Raw genomic sequence first — 14,802 nt, 5'->3', positions numbered from 1 at the left:
AAATCAGGTTTAAGAGTTTATTTTTTCACTTTGGTTCTAAAGTGTTAAAAATTGTTTCATTCTGATTTAAGAGTTTATTTTTCCACTTTGGTTCTAAAGTGTTTCAAACTGTTTAAATCAGGTTTAAGTGTTTATTTTTTCCACTTTGGTTCTAAAGTGTTCAAAACTGTGTAAATCAGGTTTAAACGTTTAATTTTTTCCACTTTGGTTCTAAAGTGTTTCAAATTGTTTAAATCAGGTTCAAGAGTTTATTTTTCCACTTTGGTTCTAAAGTGTTAAAAACGGTTTAAATCAGGTTTAAGAGTTTATTTTTTCACTTTGGTTCTAAAGTGTTAAAAATTGTTTCATTCTGATTTAAGAGTTTATTTTTCCACTTTGGTTCTAAAGTGTTTCAAACTGTTTAAATCAGGTTTAAGTGTTTATTTTTTCCACTTTGGTTCTAAAGTGTTCAAAACTGTGTAAATCAGGTTTAAACGTTTAATTTTTTCCACTTTGGTTCTAAAGTGTTTCAAATTGTTTAAATCAGGTTCAAGAGTTTATTTTTCCACTTTGGTTCTAAAGTGTTAAAAACGGTTTAAATCAGGTTTAAGAGTTTATTTTTTCACTTTGGTTCTAAAGTGTTAAAAATTGTTTAAATCTGATTTAAGAGTTTATTTTTCCACTTTGGTTCTAAAGTGTTTCAAACTGTTTAAATCAGGTTTAAGAGTTTATTTTTTCCACTTTGGGTCTAAAGTGTTCAAAACTGTGTAAATCAGGTTTAAACGTTTAATTTTTTCCACTTTGGTTCTAAAGTGTTTCAAACTGTTTAAATCAGGTTCAAGAGTTTATTTTTCCACTTTGGTTCTAAAGTGTTTCAAACTGTTTAAATCAGGTTTAAGAGTTTATTTTTTCCACTTTGGTTCTAAAGTGTTCAAAACTGTTTAAATCAGGTTTAAACGTTTATTTTTCCCACTTTGGTTCTAAAGTGTTTAAAACTCATTTAAGAGTTTATTTTTCCACTTCGGTTCTAAAGTGTTTCAAACTGTTTAAATCATGTTTAAGAGTTTATTTTTTCCACTTTGGTTCTAAAGTGTTCAAAACTGTTTAAATCAGGTTTAAATGTTTATTTTTTCCACTTCGGTTCTAAAGTGTTTCAAACTGTTTAAATCAGGTTTAAATGTTTATTTTTTCCACTTTGGTTCTAAAGTGTTTCAAACTTGTTTAAGAGTTTATTTTTCCACTTTGGTTCTAAAGTGTTTCAAACTGTTTAAATCAGGTTTAAGAGTTTATTTTTTCCACTTTGGTTCTAAAGTGTTCAAAACTGTTTAAATCAGGTTTAAACGTTTATTTTTTCCACTTTGGTTCTAAAGTGTTTAAAACTGTTTAAATCAGGTTTAAACGTTTATTTTTTCCACTTTGGTTCTAAAGTGTTTAAAACTCATTTAAGAGTTTATTTTTCCACTTTGGTTCTAAAGTGTTTCAAACTGTTTAAATCAGGTTTAAGAGTTTATTTTTCCACTTTGGTTCTAAAGTGTTTCAAACTCGTTTAAGAGTTAATTTTTCCAATTTGGTTCTAAAGTATTTCAAACTGTTTGAATCTGATTTAAGAGTTTATTTTTCCACTTTGGTTCTAAAGTGTTCAAAACTGTTTAAATCAGGTTTATTTTTGTGCCTTTTTTATGGTTCAAAGGGCTTCTGGCGCGGGTTTGATTGGATGTTAAAATTATTCTTTCCGTTGATTAATCTGCTGTTTTTCTGTCGAGCAGCAGAAAACGTCTGGTTCTGCAAAATCTGTTGTCAAAGTTGATTTAGTTTTTTGTTTTTTTAAGTGCAGTAAATCCTGTGCGGAGACAAACCGCCGGGAGGAGAGGTGATAATTCACCAACGCCCACTGCTGCTTTCACACAAAATGCACCGCCCGCCCACGCGGCGCCGCGGCTGGCTTCCGCCCGCGGAGCCGCCCACCGCCGGCACGTTGCCACGGCAACACAACATCAGCGCGGAGGAGGGCAGGGAGGGGCGGGGCGGGGAGGGCCGAGCGCGTGGGCGTTTGCGAGCTGAAATTCTCCAGAGCAGCAGAGGATGCTGGGAGTTTTGGTGAGAGCGGTGTGCGTCAGAGTGAGTCACCGTCCAGTTTCACAATGTGTGGACGTGACGCTGATGCAAATATCCACAGAAAAAAGAGAAAGAAAACAAGAAAGACAAGGCACACAGGAGGCTCCTTCAAAGTACAGGTGGCAAAGTAGCGGCCCGTGGGCCACATCAGGCTCGCGTTTTAGTCAGTCTTCAATCTTTTATTTTGGAGCCTCTTCTGATTATTACTAAACTTTGGTGAAATGATGTCATCTGAATTAAAAGGGCATTTAAGACAGATAAAGCGATTAAATTTGATTAACATCGCTGCAGGAGATCAACAGATAATGTAAACCTGTCTGCCATCTGCTGGACATGTCTGGGATGGTTGCAGAGAATAATCCTGTCATCACATGCAGCATGATTGTGGTTTTGAAGCTACAAGCATCTTGAAATGAGCTTGTTTTTCACTCTCTTTGACTTCCAGATCTGAGGTCTACAGCCCAACAAACTGGGGGTTGTTCCGTTCCAGTTCAGGATCCTGATGTTACTGAACTGATGATCTGCTTCAAGTGCCGGTTCTGTCTTGATGATTTGTAGCACACAGTCTAAAATGCATAGTGAAAATTCATTTAGGGGCATGGCTCCACACAGTGCTAGCTAGAGTTTGCACACTTTCAGCATGAACCTGCACATTGGATGCTAAGCGGCTGGATTAGTTCATGTCAATCATCATGCACGTATTGTGGTCATAACATGTAATCAACCATCCAGGGGGCACCACAATGTTGCACGTTGCTATTGAGAAAACGCACAGAGAAATGAGAGGTTTTCTAGTGAGGGAATGATTCTGCAAAGTGGAAAATGCAGCAAACAAAAGCACCACAAAATGCTGACAGTGCATTGATAGCAATGAAAGCTGAAATAACTCTGATTGCCTCCATGTGTGAAGATTGTTCACTGACCAGGAGACATTCATGGAACTGACTGAAGACGTCCATTTCGACATGCATCACTTGCAGCACTGTTAACGGTAAGGTAAAAACTGTTCACTCTTACTCTGTGGTGTACTGTGGGTGGATTTTTCTGTTGGACTGAGATTACTGTTTGTGATATTTTTGTGTTTGTATTACAAAATTCTGACTTCAAACCCTGTTTAATGGCCAAATCTCCTGTGGAAACCTCTTAACCCTCCTGAAGGGTCCACCAGCTAACCGGGTAGGAAGCGAACCGGTGTAAAGTATTATTAATGTTTGTGGTTTTCTTGTTACTTATTCAGTTTCATTGTTAAATTAAATTTTCAATAGAGTTTTGTGATTCTATGATGTGCTAATGTGCGTCTGTGTTGGCGTGTCGTGAACCCGCCTATGTGATTATTGTCACTGAATAGCAGAACATTTGCGCTGGACTTTAGACCAAATTTTTGCTGGTCTACGACGAGAGCCCCCCCCCAAAAAAAAAGCCAGATAATGTGAGCACAACAGCGCTGCACCTGCAACATGCCAGTGTCACACAAATGTGCCAAAGTGGACTCATAATTTCAAGAACGTGGGCGCTAAGCAAAAAAAAAAAAAAAGACCTCTGTGTTTGTTAGACCCTAGGAGTGGTGTTTGTGTTACACTGTGCGCATTGTACACTCTGTAAACAGAAGACAGTGAGTTGTCTTATTTTCAAAAAGGCTGCAGCAGCTGTCATCATCACACATCACAAACCGCTAAGAAATGTTTGCAGAGGACATCAGTGAGATTGATCACGTCACAATAGAGTTCAAAAAATAAAGTTTAATGTTTATGTGCTGTATAACAAATAAAATATATTAGTGTTTAAAAAACAGGTGCATAACTAGGTGAAGCCTAATCTATTACTTTACAATAAACAGTGATCAGTGACACGGCAGCTCAGACATGCGCTATACTTTATCAACTCTACGCTAACAGAAGTGAAATCCCCGAACAGACCAGTAACGCTTGTGTTAGCCACCTAGCGTTTCACACCACGACTCCATGTCACTGTTAGTTTTTCTTTTCCCCCGTAACAGCTACGTGACACAAAATGTCCTGATGTATTTTTGTCTTTTCCAAACACGCGGCGCTCTGAGCGCTTAAAGTGAAACAACCTGATAATCGACATACACGTACTGGTCACATGACAAAATGATTCAATCATAAAGTCGGCAAATAGACTTATTACTTACATAAATATTGCATTGTTCAGTCGTTACTTTTGAATGAGGCTAAATTCTGGGTCGTCACGCTGACACTTTGAGCGCATTTCACTTTATGTCATTGCATCAAAGTCTTTATTTGGTTTGAGTTCTACATTGGTTTACATCAGCCACAAATTCATAAGAACAACTAATTCAAAGGAATGATGGTAACCAATGTGTTAGCTAACCTGCTCACATGATCCAGTTTTAGAAAATCCTGTTTGACTAAATACATCCATCCAGTTTCGAACTGAAATTCAGATGTACTGCATTTCCTTCACTTTACTGTTAACTTCTTAGCAAGGTGATGACTACGCTACTTAGCAGGTTAGCTAGGCAAACCCAGTTGCTAATTGTGACTGAGTCAGATACTCTGGCTAATAAGTGTGTAGCTGGTTCAAAAATTAGCTTGTAAGAAAAATAACACCAGACTAATCATTACACATAACTAATATCATAACTCCAAAGTTAAATAGTTACTGAGTAGCTGCCTAACTTTACCTGATTTGCTCGTTAGTTCATGTTTGTGCCAGTTTAACAATATGCTGACTTGCTACGGTTTGGCAACATATTTCCATCCATGCTTGGCGAGCTAAAAGCTTGTTACCCCTGTAGTAAGTTATTAGTAATCTGTCTAACTGCTCAGCAGCTTAATGTTGCCTCAGAAACAATTACATGGGAATTTGCTTTAAACAAGTTCAAGCTAGTTGACTTTGGCAAGTCATTTCAATTAAAGAAAATAAATCATATAATCAAAAATGAATGTATTTGTACAAACTACAACTGTATGCAAACTACAGATGTGTTTTTGGAAAATTTAGACTGTGATGGTCATTTTTTAAATTTTATTTTATAAAACTGGATTATGCTCATCTTATTCCTGTCAGCAGACTGAACAATGAGTCAAAATTTAAAATTAGCTTCATAAATTGTGAGCATGATGAACTTTTAGCCCAAATTGAGTGAAAACGTTTATCAGACTGACAGAGTAAACAAACATATTTACACATAAACAACACAACACGTTTATGTTGGGTAACTCTAAACAAGCAAATAATCACTGACATCACAGGTGCTTTAAACATTTTAAGAGCTCGGGCTAATCAACAGTAAAACTTGCTTCTTTCTTTTTTCTTAAGAATTTTCATGTTGTATTTTTTCCGCGGTGACACTTAAGATTTCTTTTTCTTTTTGCTCTACATATATAAACATTGTATCGACACCAAAATCTACAGCAAAGTTACACTTGACAGAAGAAAACCCTGCTTTGAGAGATTAGGCTAACACTATTTTACTATTTACAGACTCCAGACCGACGCGTCTCCAGCAGCAGCCACAAACAGGAAAAGTGATTTTTGCTGCATTTGTCAAAAACCGCGCCACTGCAACGCAAACTGTTGTGTTCTACCTTGTTTGCAGATGTGTGGTTTTTGGTTCTGCAGCAGTGTTTCACTAAATTACAAAGTGAAATGAAGCGCTTAGCTCAGCCTCGGGCGCGCTAGCCATCTCGCTAACGCATGACAGAAGTGTCATGTGATTCCTCAACAGCTCTATAATCAGTGACCTCCCATAAATACATAAGAGCGAGGACTCAACCTCGTCCGTTTGAGATGAACAACAAAAAAAACTAAATTGTTCGAGGGGCTGAACACAAACTCAAAATTTCCCACAATGCCATTGTTTGCAGTACAAATCTGAATTCTTTGATTTAGCTGCAACCGGAGAAATTAAACAGGAAATCAGCAGAACTGAATTCTTTAAACTAGTTTGTTTTGACCGTTGCCATGGTGACCAGCCACAGTTCTCCTAATGATTAAAATTTTCTCAAAATAAGGAAACGCGTTGAGAAGCCCTGTAGCGCTGTCCGTTCTGCGAAATGCCAGTAACATTGATAAATGCGCTGAGACGCTCAGATAACGATGCAATTTAACCGCTGCACACAGACCACGGCATTAACATGGCACGGTAAAACTCTGTGTATGTTGTGCCTAAAACTCAGGACAGTGTTTCTCCATGTTGTTTTGACTGCAGTGCCTCTTTTGTGCGCAAGGGATTATGGGATATGTCAATAGGGCGAATGAAAACGTTTTTCTTCAACACATAAAATTTTCTGGTTCTTCACTCATTCTCGCTGAGTTAAAAAAAAACCTACAAACTAGAAATTCACTCAAAATGAGAATGTAAACTCCAAAAACGCAAAATCTCATCAATCACCAAATATTTGCCTAATTATGGGTCAAAATATCTAATTACACTTAATATATAACATTAATCATAATAATTATTTATCTTACTTTATTTCTTATTTTATTTTATTAATTCTATGAACATTGTGGTGACATGAACTGATGGACTGATTGATTGGAAGGACACATTCATCTGAAAATTTTAAATTTCACAGAGATACTGTATGAGTTTTGTTTTTAGATGGTGCAATTTAAATATTTAGAATTTTTACTTGTTCCATGAGTACATTTATTGTTATTATTATTTATTAATTATGAAAACAAGATGTTTTTAATTTGTAACAAATAAAAATAATCTTCTCATGGAACAAGTAAAAATTCTAAATATTTAAGTTGTATTTCTTATTTACAGAACTGTGACTTACAGGGAGAAAACAAAAAAACACAAACAATCTCTGCACTGGTTTTCTGTAAACTCACCTAGAACTGTTTGTTCGTAAAAAAGGAAAAAATAATTTATGGCATAAAATTTGCAAAATTTGTTTAAAACAAAAAAAGTGATGATCCAGATTTTTATGCTTAATGAGGAGTTAATTATCACAGGTTTTGTTTGAATCCAAATACTAAATTTTTGGATTTTTTTTTTTTATTGAGATTGAGTCAACAGCAAAAAAATGTGCTTTTGAGTTGTGATTCAGCCCCGTTTCATGAAGGCAACAAAAACAACAGCTGGAACAGAAATGCAATGACACGTACAGTTAATAACAAAGACCCGCGGAGCGTCGCTCAGATTCTCACTCAGCTCGCCAGGTGCTTTGGCAAATACCTCCAAAAAAAGCTAAATCAAAGAAAAATAAATGCTCTTTATGAGGCAACATTGGTTGTTAAGGCTCTACTGTGGCTGTGCTTGCTTAGTATCTATTGATGGGTAATAATAACTGCATACTGTCAAATGTGATTCGAGTGTGTTCGGGGAGTGACAGGGAGGCACTATGTGGAATCTTCCGGCTCTGACTTGATGGTTTTCTTTTCTACATTATTAGGCGACCTCTGCGACGTCCCATTTTCTGAGGGCAAAAACAAAGAGAAACGAGGGCGTCATCAGCAAATGGTTTTTATAAAGAACCATAAACCAATGATAGAAAACACAGCGGCAACAAAACAGAAGTCAACAAACATCAAAACAAATGAGTAAATCAGACAATTTTAACAAACACTGAAAATATTTCACTAAATGTTAAAACAAAAATGAACACAGGAAACAGCAAGTCAGAAAGCACAATGAAAGGAAACAATATATTTGAAAATACTTGTCTTCCATAAAAGGACAAACATTTCAAATATATAACAAATACAACAAAGAAAACATCACAAAACAAATCACAAAACTTTGTTTAAAAACAGTCAGAAAACAAAAACTCAATAAAATAAAATTTGTAAAACTGTAAGTAAGCAAAGACAAAAAAGAAAATTAAAATTTAAAAAAAAAATGCAAGAACAGTTTGGAAAATTAAACATATTAAGTATAATTACTGCAGGGGTGGTGACCAAGTGGTTAGTATGCTTGGTTTCAGTGCAGAAAGTTCCAGTTCAAACCCCACCCCTGCCACATTTCTCCATGTGGAGCTGCATCAGGAAGGGAATCCGGTGTAAAACTTGTGCCAATTCAACATACAGATCCACCTTGGATTTGCTGTGGCGACCCAGAGTGCAAACAAGGGAGTAGCCGAACTAACTACTAATTAATGTTAAGTTTAATTTTAAAAAACAAAATTACACAACAACATTTTTGAAGAATAAATTAGCAAAACAGCAAAAAACACATTTTCAAAATCCCAAAGTCCAAACAGAAAATAAGACAGATCAGAAATAACCAGAAATAGTAATATTACGGAAAACAAAGTAAAGGCAAAATTTACAAAACATCAGAAACTGTAAGAAAAAAGCTTTGTGTAAAACACAAAACAAACAAAAACATATTAGGAAAATGTTGTGGAGACTAAAATGGCAACATGCAACAAAACTATTTTACACACATTTCACGAAACAAATGTTTCATGAAATGAGACAATTCTGGCAGCAAATGACCAAATCATAAAATGTACGAGGTTTATTAGAAAAGTATCCGACCTTATTATTTTTTTCAAAAACCATATGGATTTGAATCACGTGTGATTACATCAGACATGCTTGAACCCTCGTGGGCATGCGAGAGTTTTTTCACGCCTGTCGGTTACGTCATTCGCCTGTGGGCAGTCTTTGAGTGAGGAGTCGTCCACCCGCTCGTCGATTTTTTTCATTGTTTAGGAATGGCTCAGAGACTGTGCTCAGAGGCACAACTGAGTGGACACCATTCAATAAATTCAGCTGGTTTTCGGTAAAAATTTTAACGGCTGATGAGAGATTTTGGTCTGTAAGTGTCGCTTTAAGGACGGCCCACGGCGCCTGACGGCGATCTGCGCTTCGAGGCGGCAGCGTCTCGCCGTTTCAAGTTGAAAACTTCCACATTTCAGGCTCTGTTGACGCAGTAAGTCGTCAGAGAACAGAGAACTTTCAGAAGAAGTCGGCATGAGGAGTTTATTCAGACATTCCATTGTTAACGGTCATTTTGTAATGAAAGAACGTGCGGGCAGAGTCGCATGTCGGGCTGGACCCGACCGCGGGAGGTCGCGGCAGGAAAAACACCTCCGTTGGAAATCTTAACGGGCAAGTTGGAACATGCCCAAGCTGTTAAACAATTTCTCAGTTACTCACTTGTTGAAAGCCATTAAAAGCCGCCTGAATTCTACAAATGGTTTTCAACACGGAGGTGTTTTTCCTGTCGCGGCGCACACAGATTTGCCGAGTCGTCACGGAAACGACTCGGCGAATTTGCGCGTACGTCTTTCATTAAAAAAATGTCCTTAAACAGTGGAATGTCCGCATAAATTCCTCATGCCGGCCTCTTCTGAATCTTCTCTGTTCTCTCACGATGTCCTGGGTGAATTAAGCCTTAAATTAGGATGTTTTCAGCTCGAAACAGGCCGACGACAGCGCCTGGAAGCGCTGCAGGACGTCCCGCTCCGTGGGAAGTCCTTACACCGACAGAAACACCCCATAATCTCTCATCAGCCGTTAAACTTTTCACAGAAAACCAGCTTAATTTCTCGAATAGTGTCCACTCGGATATTCCTCACAGGTCCAGAAAAATTTTTGATAAAGCAACGCGCGCCGTCTCGAGCAGCGTGTGAAACAAAGGAATTCAGCCGAGAGGGCGGGACCACATCTCACTCAAGGCCTGCCCACAGGGAAATGACGTCACCGACACGCGTGAAAAAACTCACGCATGCGCACGAGGGTTCAAGCATGATTGGTGTAATCGCATGTCATTCAAATCCATATAGTTAAAAAAAATAATAAAAGGGTTGGTTTATTATCTAAGAGACCTCGTAAAAGCTATAAAAAAGTCACATTTCAGTAATTTTGAGTAAATCTGTGAAATAGAAAGCAGAACACAAAGAAAGAAACACCATCAAATAGTGAGCAACATTTCACAAAATGTTAAGATATTTTGTAGAAAAATTAACAAAACAGAAAACATTTTACAAACTCAAAGACAAACATTTGACAAATGCTAGAGCAAACAAAACAACAAATGGATTTTCAAAATTGCAAAGACGTTTTGCTATGTTTTTCATATACATCATGTTTCAGGAAACACAAAGACAAAACAGAATTTTAAACAAAGAGGAATCAGTTAAATATTCACAGCGTTGTTGTAAGAACTCGATAGCAAGTTACTAACTGACGTGCCTCCGTGCACCTACAGGTGAGCCCCGTTAACTCGCGCGAGTTGGGGTCCACAAAAATGGACCACGAGTTTTCTGAAACTGCGAGTTAACGAAGTCAGTTTCAATTTATTTTCATTTATATAGCACCAAATCACGACACAGTTGCCTCGAGGTGCTTCACACAAGTAAGGTCTAATCTTACCAACCCCCAGAGCAAGAACACAGGTGACAGCGGTAAGGTCAAGTCGACCAGAAAACTTAAAATTACGGTTTATACATGTGGGTTTATACACGGCACACACGTGGCCCAATCTGACCAGCAGTAAGGATCTAAAAAGTCACATCCAAAAACTTTGAATCGACAGGAATCATCCACACAGACAAAGCCGCCATCGCGGACGCGCAGCAGCTGGAGGAGTAAGAAAAAGATCCCGAACCCATTCCAGATGAAGAAATCATCATCCACAATCGTCCACACTGACGATCCCTCCAAAAAACAGTGAAATCAAAACTGACTTTTATAGGTAGTCTAAAATTTTGGGGTCCACAACTTGACCATGAGTAAAGCCAAATCGCAACTTACGCATGCATGAATTAACAGGGCTCACCTGGACATACTTCCAACTAAAAGACATGATCCACTAAACGCTCCCTCCAAACTGGGTGGGCTTTTTAAGGTGCCAATTTCCCAGCTCTCACTCTGCCAGCCAACTGCTGCGTCTGCTCCGCCACAGTATCCACCGGTGGGCTCCGATGGGGAAATGTCTATATCTCATCGTCATCGATCCCCAATATTACAAACAAGCATGTGCAGGGAGTGATGAGGTCAGAACCTGGACAACAAACTGAAACTATGTTCTGCTGCTGTAATAAATATGATTTAAACACTGAAATTTACTGATGATAACTCGACAGATCTGGTGTTTTCTGTTTGATTCTAATAGGTCTTTGTGTTTTGCTCTCGTGTTGATCATGCTGCAGTGTTTTGCACCTCATGGCCACAGTATGAGCCTCGTCCATGATTGTAGAAAGAGTTTGCCGTCACTAACCTGTTGCTGGTGTTTTGGTCTCCTCTGTGTTGTTGTTGTTGTGGTTGTTGTTGTGGTTGTGATGACGCTTCAGTTCATTGGCTAGCTGCTTGCCCAATGGGAGTTCACCTTCTTGCATGGTCTGACTGACAACTCGCAGGTTGATTGGTCGTTCTTCTTGAAAAAGCAAAATAAAATATCAGAACTTCATATCTTATTATCGCGGCTGTGGAAAATTATGAACAGGCATCAGTGACATTTGGTGCAGCGGTTAGCACGGTGAAGAAAGCTGTGGGTTTGATTCATTTCTGTGGACAGTTTATTGGTTTCAATCATTATTAATTATTCCTCATTATTAGCTGCTGCCTGAAGAAAGTAATTGTCTAAAATAAAGTCATTCAAAGGAAAGAGAGAATTAAAGAAAAAGGAGGCAGAAATGGCGGGATGAGAGGTTAAAAATGGGGGATAAGAGCAAGAGTGAAAGAAAAGATGGAGAGAGGTGGAATGATACAGAGGAAAAGAAGAATGTAAAAATGAAAAAATGAAAGAGAGAAAAGAAATATGTGGGAGGAAAAGGGGAAGAGAGAGAGAGAGAGACACGCCCCCCTCCGGGCAACTGGCTGGAGGTAAACAGGCGTGGGCGTGATAATTACAGGTGCATTGTGGGATTTGTGGGAACAGCGATATAATGAGCTGTCAGGAGTGGGTGAGGGAGGAAAATGAGACGAGGCCTGAAGGAGAAGAAAGAAAAGTATGAAAATGGAGATGAAGGTGACGGCTGCTGTCGGGGCGTGGAAACATGGCGTCGGCGTCCTCGTGTCCTGTGGCATCGACAACACCAAATCCACCAGAGCCACGGGCCTCGTGAGGTGTTCAGGGTCCACGGTGGAGGTGCACGCGGCCCGTCAACCACAGTAACACCCCGTGTTACACACGAAGCAGCCGCGCTGCACACCGTGCACATCCCCACGCCCACGTGCACCAGGCACATCACTCAACTCTCCCTCTGGGCAAACGCCGTCCTGCTTCACGCCATCCTGCCTGTCATTTCTGAAAAAGTGGGAGGAGAGGTTGTGCAAACCAGGCTGATGTTTCCATCACGCAGATGAAACGTCTGCCAGGAATCTGAGTGACTGTGGCACCAAACGCTGCAAACTGCGTATTTTGGAAGTTTATTTCGTTGGGGAGGAGCATTTATCAGAATGTGTAAAACCTACAAAGGATCACTAAATTCCTGGCCCTGCCCGTTTTTGTGGATGTGCTCCAGAATGGAACAGGTTCTACTCCAGTTCACATCCAAATATTTCATCATATATCATACTTGTAGCGTGATGCACTATTAAAAATAAATAAATAAATTCTTGTAAATGTTCTGGCCCCACCCACTCATGTTGTCACACACAGTGTTGTATAAAGTACCGGAAAATCACACTTAAGTAAAAGTACAGATTCCCATTAAAAAAATGACTTTGGTAGAAGTTCAAGTCACTGATTGAAATGCTACTCAAAAGTCTTAAAGTATCTAGTATTTATTGTACTTAAGTATGACAAGTAATGTACAACTAAATGTACTCAAGTATTGAAAGTAAAAGTACAAGTAAATGTTAATAATCAAAAACGGACTGAGTTTTTAATAAAAGTTTATCTAGGCTTGTAAATGACTGGTAGTATTAGTCAAAATACTGAAAATTGTGCACATCACACAAAAACACTTCAGAAACAAGGTTTCAAAACCTAAACGAGAGGAGGCTACTCACTAGGTGTTCACAGGAAACACTTATTTATTTCTATATGTATTTATTTATTTTCATTATTACATGGTTTTATCTTTTCTGTTGTGTTTTGTTTCATTAGGTTCTTTTTGTCTCTTTCTCTAAAATTGTATTGTAACATTATTAGTCTTATTGACCATTATTGTCTATTATGTGGACTATTATTGTCGTTGCTATAATATATGAATAAAAATAAATTAAAAAAATTACAATTTGACTCTTTTACGACAACGAACGCTGAGCCATTAATTATACAGAAAACAACACAAACGTGCTGACACGAACAGCTTAATGCTAACTTTAACATTGAAAACGCCAAAGACATGATAACGTGTTTTTAAGTTATAAAATACATCTATCAACTGTTTCAGAAGACCATAACAGGTCGGTTTAACATAAAAATATTAAATATTACTCACAGACATATGCTCTTCAGAGTTTTAGCGGGAAAAAAAATAGGATAAAGCGAAACAAAATCCACGAATCGTAGATCGAAGCACTGCTTCAACCTGCGAATCACTGCTTCGATTGGTACAAGGTTCAAAGCAAAGCCGCGCTGCAGAAAAGCTGCAGAGAAATGATCATTTTCCTGACAAACAAGTGCGCAACTGCAAAAAAAAGCCTACCGGACATGCCTCATGACAAATAGGCCTGACTTCGTTGCAGTCACTAGTAATCAGTGGTGTCTCTGGCTGAAAACACGACTTTTCTTCGTGTGTGTGTTTGTGTGTGTGGTTTTTTTTGTATCGAGTAACAGCATGGCGCATAGAAAATGTATCGGAGTAGAAGTATGCAATTAACATCGGAAATGTAGTGAAGTAAAAGTGAAAGTAAGCTGAATTAAAAAAACTCAAGTAAAGTACAAAGTCTCCCAAAACGTACTTAAGTACAGTAGTGAAGTATTTTTACTTCATTACTATACAACACTGGTCACACAATGGGACTGTTAAGCTCTGATGTAACACATCACGTGATAAATCTGTTTCCGGGTCCAAACAGAACACATGGTTATGTAAATTGACGAGCTTCTTTTCGTAAATGGTCGATACAGCAGCTACAGCGTCAGCAACCAAAACAAAATGTCCAGGGTAGGAGGACGACCTGAGCAGTTGTAGCCACGTCTGTTTCTGTTCGTCATCAGCTGGGAATCTATAAAACAATGGCTCCGGTGATGTTTCCGACGTACTGACTCGCTCGCACATCGGGGACCTTCAAAAGAAGCTCAGCTGATGCAGACGACCAATGACCACAAACAGCTGACAAAGTGCGCTTTTTTTTTTTGTTTGGACCCGGAAGTTGAAAATCAAGTGATGCGTTACATCACACTTAACAACCGAATGAACACAGTGACGTTTTAATAAAGGCCACACCCACATTTACACCAGCATTCATAAAAAAAAAAAAAAAATCTATTTTTGGGAAAACAGGCTTTATTTTAATGTTATAAAATCCTTTTATAATGCCCTGGCTCCGCCCCTTAGTCCAGAGCCAACTCAAAATATAGTAGACCCCCCCCCGCACGCCACCTGGACCCCCATCCATAGTACCCGTTCTAGTCCAACCGTTTCACCACATTTTGTGAATGAGTTCTGATAGCGCCCCCTATATTACAATCTGGAAAAAAAAGTTTCACAATATGTTCTGCAGCAAAACACAGTGGTGTCTAATAGAGACCACACCCACATTTTCATCAAGCTCCATAAAAATTAAATTTTTCTTCTTTTGTTACAAAATCCTTTTCCAAATGTCCTGGCTCCGCCCCTTTATCCAGATCCTTGTGATCTGGTG

General features: G+C 38.5%; 1 protein-coding gene across 3 annotated transcripts in view; it reads right to left on the bottom strand.

The window, feature by feature from the left end:
- Positions 1-6,995: 6,995 nt before the first annotated feature.
- nab1b (NGFI-A binding protein 1b (EGR1 binding protein 1)) overlaps positions 6,996-14,802 on the bottom strand; it is a 32,891-nt gene continuing 25,084 nt past the window's right edge. Inside the window, exons 7-8 of one of the 3 annotated variants that reach the window (XM_034179196.1) lie at positions 11,264-11,419; positions 6,996-7,511 (exon numbers count right to left, since the gene is read on the bottom strand). In XM_034179196.1, coding sequence (XP_034035087.1) covers positions 7,435-7,511; positions 11,264-11,419 — 233 coding nt within the window. In that variant the 3' untranslated portion in view covers positions 6,996-7,434. Of the gene's footprint in view, positions 7,512-11,263; positions 11,426-14,802 lie in introns of all 3 variants that reach the window. The other 2 variants (XM_034179202.1, XM_034179190.1) reach the window with 2 other exon arrangements.

Source organism: Thalassophryne amazonica, chromosome 1, assembly GCF_902500255.1.
Source record: "Thalassophryne amazonica chromosome 1, fThaAma1.1, whole genome shotgun sequence".
Lineage (NCBI taxonomy): Eukaryota > Metazoa > Chordata > Actinopteri > Batrachoidiformes > Batrachoididae > Thalassophryne > Thalassophryne amazonica.
This window is presented reverse-complemented; position numbering and strand designations above follow the sequence as displayed.